Source organism: Triplophysa rosa, unplaced genomic scaffold (assembly GCF_024868665.1).
Source record: "Triplophysa rosa unplaced genomic scaffold, Trosa_1v2 scaffold121_ERROPOS1305309+, whole genome shotgun sequence".
Classification (NCBI taxonomy): Eukaryota; Metazoa; Chordata; class Actinopteri; order Cypriniformes; family Nemacheilidae; genus Triplophysa; species Triplophysa rosa.
In genome coordinates this window covers 92,229-101,790 of record NW_026634115.1, presented here as the reverse complement: position 1 = coordinate 101,790, position 9,562 = coordinate 92,229, and the positions used below count along the sequence as shown (strand labels likewise).

Genomic DNA, 9,562 nt, shown 5'->3' with positions numbered 1-9,562 from the left:
CTGTTGCCAGGTCGGGTGTGGAGCGAGGCCGCCGGCCGGGACGCCGTCGCCAATGGATACTGCGTAGACAGAGAGCAGACCTGGGACGTGATGGGAGAGAGGGGAGAACAAACTGGAAAAGCTAAGGAATAACAGAGTCAAGAGAAGCACGTTCGTGAAGACCAAATGACTGAGGAGCTAGGACTAAGGCTATGACTACGACTGTGGCAAGGCTAAGGCTAAGAAATCCAAGAGGATACAAATGTGCAATAGGTGAGCCGCAGCAGCACCTAGGTCAGTCTGAATAGGAAAAACACACAACGGTCAGACACAGGACAAGAGACACCAAGGGATTATAAAGGAAACCTAGATGGGCTGTAATAGTTAACAGGTGTGGGACAATTGCGGGAACAAGCGGGCTTAATGAGGGAAGTGAAAACAGGGGTGTGAGAGCTGAGTGGAAAAACACCAGTGCAAGGAAAACCCTAACGGAGACACGAGGGCGGGAACAGTGACGCAGACTCCAAGCACGTGATCAGCCGTGAGTAGACAGCTTCCACGTGCTCGACAAAACAAGACCGTTCCCATGCAGACAATTACCCCGACCTGACCTGGGTCGTGACAATATTATTGAACTTTCATTTTGCACCTAATGTTGCATATGTTGTTTTAAATGTATATTTCAATACATAAATGCATTGCCATTTTGCATATTGAATTTCAAATTGAAATTTACTACCAATATGCTTCCGTAAGCAGCTGGTATCGGACCCAGCTGCCTCTCATCAATGTGTTTTAAAGGATCACATGATTTGTGGGGGAGGATCACAGCCCTGTATGTCACCAGGCAGGTTTGACAGTCAAGCTTCATTCTCAGGACAGACTGAAAAATGTTCGTGTTAGTGTGACTGTAACCATGAAAGAAAAGAAGTTAACCATGTCCATTCCACCTACATCTGATTCTTCAGGTAAATTACGGAGAGCTTGCAAACATTTTTTTTATAGTCTAGCTCAGTTGATATAGTTTTTAATGTAGTTCATTTTATAGTTAGATAAACTGGGTTTATGTTTTCATATTTATTTAAATATTAATGTACATTATTGTATACATTAATATTGAATATTAATGTATCAGCCTCACTATATTGAGTTACATGAATACATTACTTTTTTATGGTCAGATCAGTTAAATTATTTTCTCCGTATCAAGATTTCACGTTAGTGCTTTATCAGTTCACAGGTTCAGACGTCACAACATTTGTCTAGTGCTGCTATTTATTTTCACATCAACCTGTATGGTAAGTTCAAGCACATTTAACTTTGATTATTTGCTATAGGTTAACTTTAATCGGAACAGTCTGACTTGTTCAATATGATGATTCATGTGGTGTTTAGCATTGCTATAGTAGGATTGTATTTTGTTGGTATTTAAAAGACTTTTGTTTATGTTGGCGAGGTTATCATGATTTAGCTTATGCATCCAAAATACTATGAAAGTTCCAGTCGTTCTGGTTTCACAGGGTTTGGGGGCATGAGGGGATTAAATGTTTTGATATGCTAGTTTACTGGACCCAAACTCCCAGAAAAAAATCTTAGTAAACCAGTAGTGCTGTGGCACATTAATTTAACACTACTAGAGAGACAACTAGTTTGTAGAACCTATAACTAATGGCGCTTTTCCACGGCATAGTACTGCACGGTACGGTGCGATACAGCTCACTTTTGGGAGGTTTTCCACTGGGTACAGTACCTGATACTTTTTTTTGTACCACCTCGGTTGAGGTTCCAAGCATATTGTACCGATACCAAAATGTGACGTGTTTACACACAGATCACTGATTGGGCAGAGAGAATCATTACCAGCGTCATTGGATTTGCAACACATGAATACGCATTTTAATACGTTATATTGGCATTTAGTTTTATGCTTTGTGACAGTAGAATAGAGATCGAGACCCTTAACGCAATGCTAAATGCTAATTTAGCTCACCCTCGTGTGCCGTCGAGTAAACCAAATGATCGTTGTCTGCTCTTTTCAGTGGCGTTGCTAGGCCCTTTTTAGGGGAGCTAAAGCCCCCCCCCCTAAAGTTCTAGCCTAGCCCCTTAGAACATTGTGAGTAATTGTAATCTGTACAAGAATTCGAGATCGCTTTATAGTCCCCTTTAAAACTCTTATTATGAAAACGGCGTTAGGCTGCGTTATTTAGCGCATTCTTTAGTTCACAGCAGCACATTGGAGTGAACGTCATAAGCAGAGTAATGTTACAAGATGTGTGCATTAACGTACATCTGCATCTTTGCCATTCTTTGTAATAAATGCAGCTTAATATGATGCGGGAGCGTTACAAGACACTTTACCATCCACTGTAAAAAAGTTTTGGTTGCGTTCACCCCTCGTTAACTAACGTTAGTTGTTACCTCCAGCTAAATGAAAGGAGCACTTCTATGAAGGTATTTTTGGTGCAAAACAACTGAGCGCCTGTGAGCGTGGAACTTGTAGTTGTAGAGGTCGGCCACACATGTGTATCAGTAAATTTGAAGTTGCAAACTTGTAGATTTTTTTCCTCTCCCGCAAACACAACACAACAGTCACGCCTTCTTGAATCCTTCAGTGCAAGTGCACAAATCCAGTTCTACAAATCACAAACTAAGATACTCGTGGACTCACAACTTTTGCTACGATTGCTGCAGTAAATATGGTGCAAAACACATTCATACACCTGCACCAAAAGACATGCGTTCACAGACGAGTTTATGTGAATTCATGCAGTGAGAGTTGAATGCTTGTCAAATATTTTCTCACAAATTAAAGGTTTCATTCTTGGACATCTTTCTAACACAAGAACATAACTACAACTGCTTGAATCTGCTGCTGCGAGTCTCTGACACAAGTTCGCACACTCTCTCATTTTGCACCACATATCTGTGTGATGTATGGAGCGAAAGTGATTTGTGCACTTGCAGAGGCCAAACCAGCTAGTTTTTACGCCCAGCAGGTGGCGCCCTAACGCGCAAGTGATGGAAAGTCCATGTTTTTTGTAAAAACCATAGTAAACGATGGTTACTGTAGTAAAACCATGGTTTTACCCTAAGTAATCAATGCACCAAAAAACCATGGTTAATTTTCGTAAGGGAAAAGCGTGAGAGAGGAGCATCTGAGTATTGTGAGATGGTTCTTCCGGCGAACGTGGTTTCTATTTAAATCACCAGTTTGTGAAATTTAGGTTTTTTCTAAATTGTTACTAAATGATTGTCAAATCTGCTCTCATGTCCGGAGGGCAAAACGGATCTGAAAAGAAGCGGAATTCGACAATTCGATATTTCTAAGCTTGTAAACAACACAATGGTGAAAGTGTAACTTAATAAAATATGAATAACTTGGCCAAATGTGGCTTTGTCATGTGTACTTATTATTACAGATTCATAATTTCTGATCCGCATGAATATATGAGTGCTCACACCATGAAAAATGTGCAAAGTACGTTTAGAAAGGTCATTTGTGATAAAGCTCTTTGCTATCATTCCATGTCCATAAGGGAGCGCTTCTTTGAATAACAAAGGAATTAAAATGTTATTCCATATATTCTAAACAAGTGCAAACAGCTCTTAAAAATTTGAATGTAAATACAGGCGTTTTTCTATTTGCTGTCATTTTACGCTGCTGTGCGTGTCAAATGCAAAATGATGTAGATTCCCAAGCTCTATTGCTGGGCTATTCTGGTTCTTGTTAGAGTGTTCAGGGTCATACGTAAGGTGGTGCTATATATGCTGTTGTTTAGCTAATCATAAAATGTCTCTTGTATGCTGTGTTTCTATAAGTTCTATAAGAGAGATGTTAAAGCAAAATCCCTGTTTCCACAGACTGATTCTACTTCAGGGTGATAGAGCACCACCTCAGGTTGTCCCACATGCAATATCAGGACAATATAAAGCAGAGTTTTTTATAAGACCATGAAATGTCTCTTAAACATCGTTTTTTTACAAGTTTAGGCAGATTTTAAAAGAAATCAGATGTATATCTAAAAAATACAGCTTTCCTGTAGCTCAGTGGTAAGAGCATTGCGTTAACAACGCAAGGTTGTGGGTTCGATCCCAGGGATTGCGCATGCCTATGTATAAATGTATAGGATAAAGCAATGTAAGTCGCTTTGGATAAAAGCGTCTGCCAAAATGCATAAATGTAAATGTTCCGATGCTGGAGTAATACTATAAGAGCTTGTACTTTGGGTGAACAGAAGGCAACACTGGAGACTGACCCTTGCAGTTGCAGGTATTAGTCGGTTGCTCAAAATGAGACCAGACAATTGCTGTGTCTCAATCCGCATACTGTCCGTCCTAAATAGTCTTTGAAAGTAGAATTAGTATGTCCTAAAATGTTATCTAGGCAACAACGTCCAATTCCGCTTCCTGTTAGTATGTCCCATTGCGTGCATATTGTTTTGCTACACAGTAAAATGTATATACTTCTCCATTACAAAAACAATACATACTTTTTTGCGTAGTATAAGTAGGTGAAGCGGGACGCAGCAAATGACTGTGGTTGAGGTGTGTACTTAAACAGTGATTTGATGAGTGTATATTCAGAATCAGAAAGAGCTTTATTGCCAAGTGTGCTTGGACACACAAGGAATTTGTCTTAGTGACAGAAGCTTCCAGTGCACATACAGGTTAAAAAAGTCAAAAAAAAAGGCACAGGTAACAAAACATAAAAAATAAATATGTGAGAGACCTCACACATTTGACAGAAAGGACAATATTAGACAAAAGGACAATAGGCAGTATAATGGATGTACAGATGTGCTATATACAAATTATACTGTTATGTACAAGATATGCAGGGGAATGTGGATAGCTGAATATTATATCAACAACATATGTATAATAAATATGAGTATATAGTTGTGCATTGCATGTGTTTTTATTGCACAGTAGAACATTTAACTGTTCAAGAGGTAGATGGCCTGAGGAAAGAAACTTTTCTTTTCTGAGGAAAGAAACTTTGTTTTGGTGCTCAGTGCTCTTTAGCGCCGACCAGACGGCAGCAGTTCAAAAAGAAAGTGTGCGGGGTCCAGAGTGATTTTGTGAGTTCTTTTACTCACTCTGAATGAGTACATTTCTCGTAGATTGGGGAGGGTTGTGCCAGCGATTCGCTCAGCAGTCCGGACTATTTGTTCTTCCGTTCAGTCTTCGGAGGTCAGTTTTTGCAGCTGAGCCGAACCAGACAGTTATGGAAGTGCAGAGGACGGATTCAATGACAGCTGAGTAGAACTGTAAGAGCAGCTCCAGCGGCAGGTTGAACTTCCTCAGCTGGCGAAGAAAGTACAGCCTCCGTTGGGCCTTTTTGACAATAGAGTCAATGTGAATGTCCCACTTTAGGTCCTGTGAGAGATGGTGGTGCCCAGGAACCTGAAAGACTCTACTGCGGCCACAGTGCTGTTCATGATGCTGAATGGGGGGAATGCCGGGGTGTTTCTCCTAAAGTCCACTATCATCTCCACTGTTATGACTGCACCAGACATCCAGCTGCTCAAACTCACTTCTGTAAGCAGACTCGTCACCGTCCTGGATGAGGCCAATAACTGTAGTGTCGTCTGCGAACTTCAGGAGCTTGACAGAGGGGTCAGTAGAGGTGCAGTCGTTGGTGTACAGGAAGAAGAGCAGTGGGGAGAGCACACATCTCTTGGGGGCACCAGTGCTGATGGTACGGCTGTTGGATGTCAATTTACCAATTTTAACTAGCTGTTACCTGTCTGTCAGAAAACTGGTGATCCATTGACAGACAGAACTAGGATTAGAGAGCTGGTTTAGTTTGGTCTGGAGGAGTGTTGGGACGATGGTGTTAAAGGCTGAACTGAAGTCCACAAACAGGAGCCTTGCATAATTCCCTGGTCTGTCCAGATGTTGTAGGGTATAATGCAGTCCCATGTTGACTGCATCATCCACAGACGTGTTTGCGCGGTAAGCAAACTGCAGGGTGTCCAGTAAAGGTCTCGTGATGTCTTTCAGGTTAGCCAACACCAGTCTTTCAAATGACTTAATGGCCACAGATGTTAAGGCAACGGGTCTGTAATCATTAAGTCCTGTGATTTTGGATTTCTTTGGGATGGGAATAATGTTGGAGCGTTTGAAGCAGGAAGGAACTTTGCACAGCTCCAGTGATCTGTTGAAGATCTGTGAAAAAATGGGGGCCAGCTGGTCAGCACAGGATTTCAGACAGGCTGGTGAAACACCGTCTGGGCCTGGTGCTTTCCTTCTCTTTTGTTTCCTAAAGACCTGACGCACATTATCTTCACTGATCTGAAGTGCAGAAGGGGAGGAGAGGGACCCTGTCTCTTCCACACTGAGACAGGGTCGTTTGCTGAAAACCACAAAAATTGCTTAGCCACTTTAATTTCCATTGTCAGTGTGTTCTTGGCCTGATTGTAAAATATTCTGTCCCCACTCCTGTAGGCATCCTCTTTGGCCTGGCAAAGCCGTCTGAGTTTTGGTGTGAACCATGGTTTGTCGTTGTTATATGTTAAATATGTCCTGGTAGGAATGCACATGTCCTCACAGAAACTGATGTATGATGTTACAGTCTCTGTGAGCTTGTCCAGATCGGTGGCAGCAGCTTCAAAAATACTCCAATCAGTGCAGTCGAAGCAGGCTTTTAAGGCCTGCTCTGCTTCGTTGATCCATCTCTTTACAGTCCTTACTACTGGCTTTTTAAGTTTACATATTTAAGTTTTTGTCTGTATGTTGGGAGAAGATGAACCAGGCAGAGGTCAGAGAGTCCTAAAGCTGCTCTGGGGACAGAACGATATGCATCCTTTATTGTGGTATAGCAGTGGTCCAAAATATTACTGTCTCTGGTGGGGCATGTAATGTGTTTTGACAGTTCACTTGTGAGTTTTGCTTTATTAAAGTCTCCGAGAATGATTATAACAGAGTCAGGGTGTTGTTGTTCTGTGTCTGCGATCTGATCAGCCAGCTGTTATAGTGCGGTGCTCACGCGGTGGAATGTAAACACTTACGAGAACGAACGATGAGAACTCCTGTGGTGAGTAGAAAGGCTTAGTTAGATGGATAATGAAGAGCACTTCTACATCGGAACAGCACATCTTCTTTAACGCTGTACGTCCCACACCACGAGATTTCCCTGTTGATTCCGTGTCGCGATCCGCTCTGAACAGCAGGAAGCCCGGCAGATGTAACGCACTGTCCGGGATGGCTTCATTCAGCCAGGTTTCTGTGAAACACAGAGCAGCAGAGTTTGAAAAGTCCTTATTTTTCCATAAGAGCAGAAGTAATTTGTCCATTTTGTTGGGTAGAGAGTGGAGATTCGCCAGATGGATGGCAGCGCAGTTCTAAAGCCGTGCTGTTGGAGCTTAACGAGCGCGCCAGCTCGCCTCCCACTTTTGCGCATCTTAAAGTGTTTGAACACTAAATTTAAAGTTATTTCAACACGATTGGCTGAGAAAGATTTCCAGTTCCCAGCATGCTTTGCATGAGGTTGCATTAAAAGCTTAAGTTTAGAATTTAAGTGTCATTTTATGTGCTTTTTCAATAAAGATTTACAAGAAGAGTTTGCAAAAAACAAGCATTCTGCAGAACCAGGGGGATTTTTTTGGAAGACCATTGTACGGTTTAATTAATTAGGATGAAAAACAGAGAAATTTCTTTTAAAATCTGCCTAAACTTGTAAAAAAATATATGTTTTAAGAGACATTTTATGGGCTTATAAATAAAAAACTCTGCTTTAAATTGTCCTGATATTGCACGTGGCACTAATATAGCACAAGGGTCCACCACTCTCTTTAATTATACAGATGTTTTCAGTGGTGTGTGCAACTAAAACCGTAAACAACCATATGTAAATATGTAGGTAGACATTTCTGTGCAATGTAGCAGTATGTACAGTTACTGAAATAAAGATGCGTTTTTCCACTTTAATGTGTTAAAAAATTGCACTTTTGTTTGAACTGTTCATAAATATTGCCTATAAACATTTCTATACAACTCTACATGCATGATAGCTGTGATATGCATGATAGCTGAGTTAATCAAAACCTGTACTTATCATTGCATATTTATATTTATAGGCTAGCTGAGTTTGATAAAAAGTTAAAACTACTAAGAGATTGTACAAATAAGCAAAGTGAGTGTCTAAAATAAAGGTTTATTGATCCTGCTGATCAGCACCGTATATAAATAATGTTTTCTTTGTCGTTCATGGTCAGTGTCTGTCTTGTTAATCTTTGCATTGCATTTGCCTCAATAAATAAGGTATTTATTTCAACTAAGGTAACTAAGGAATCACAGCGCGTTTTAAAGGGTTCATATGACACGGCTAAAACAAATATTATCGTTTGTTTTAGATGTAATGCAATGTGTATATACTATTTAAGGTTCAAAAACGCTGTATTTTCCATGTACCGTGCACGTCGTTCTCTTAAAGCTCCTCGCTCTGAAAAGCGAGGTGTGCTGTGATTGGGCAGTTAACCAGTGCGTAGTGATTTGTCGAATACTGCAAGCGTGTGACAGAAATGTAACACCTCTTACCATATTTGGAACATCAAGTTCCAAAGCAATTGTACTGACAGGTACGCCCACCTTACTTGCGTATACATTTGGGCGGTCTAAGTCGAATCATACCACGAACTGACGTAGATTTGTGGAGGTGTGGTTACACGAGGCGTGTCTGGGTGAGCATTCACTTTCAGATAGAACGCAGCTTTTGTTCCGACACTTTGATTTTTGCAATTTTGCGTGTCTAATGCATGCATGGGCAACTTATAACACACCAGACACAGAAAAACACATTCGCGCCATATGACCCCTTTAAAAAAAAAAAAGCATCTGTGCAAATTTATCTACAGGCTGTAACTTGAAGGCGACGACCCTTTTGAACTTATTTGAAGGAAAATTCAGGCTTTTAGGTATTGAAAAATGTACCAGTATTATGTTAAAGCCAAATTCATTAACATCAGATGCAGTGAAATGTACACTTTCATGTTTCAATTTGTTGAAATTAGCATTGCTTAATATATTTTTAACGAACTAATGAATTTACAAAGAACAACCACTCCGAACAAGTTATGGTAATAAATGAATTATTGTTAATCATTTAATATTACGTTGGTATTTTTATACCTAATGTAAGTAATGTTAACAAAGTCTGTGGCTCACCAGTTTTGAAACATTGTAATATTGTGATAACACGCGATCCGGGCATCCGGTGTGTAAACTTAAACTGTTTAAATTAAATACGGTGTACAGTCTACGATGGACAGTCTGAATGTACTGGAAACACATGTTAGTAGTAGGGATGCAACGGTTATAGATTTTTACGTGTATAGTCTGAGGAATAATCACAGTTGCACGATTATGACGATTATTATGCATTATACATTAATTTCCAAATTTTTACTGGCACTGACAAAAATTGTACTTGCCCGCCACAAACAGTAATAAATAAATAATAATGTCTAGTACCTGTCAGCATTTGAGACCCGTAATCGCAAACCGGAAAGAAGATCACCGCGATCGCGGGTCTCAAATGTTACGAGAGTTTCCATGAGAAATAACAAAATGGGAGACTCCC

At 40.4% G+C, this 9,562-nt stretch overlaps 1 protein-coding gene across 3 annotated transcripts in view; it reads left to right on the top strand.

Moving 5' to 3' along the window:
* The first annotated feature begins 817 nt into the window (after positions 1-817).
* The window catches only part of LOC130549470 (NXPE family member 3-like), a 33,511-nt gene continuing 24,766 nt past the window's right edge, over positions 818-9,562 (top strand). The window contains exons 1-2 of one of the 3 annotated variants that reach the window (XM_057326677.1): positions 818-947; positions 1,213-1,277. In XM_057326677.1, the coding sequence (XP_057182660.1) occupies positions 896-947; positions 1,213-1,277 (117 nt within the window). In that variant the 5' untranslated portion in view covers positions 818-895. Of the gene's footprint in view, positions 948-1,212; positions 1,278-4,213; positions 4,250-9,562 lie in introns of those variants that run through there. The other 2 variants (XM_057326678.1, XM_057326679.1) reach the window with 2 other exon arrangements.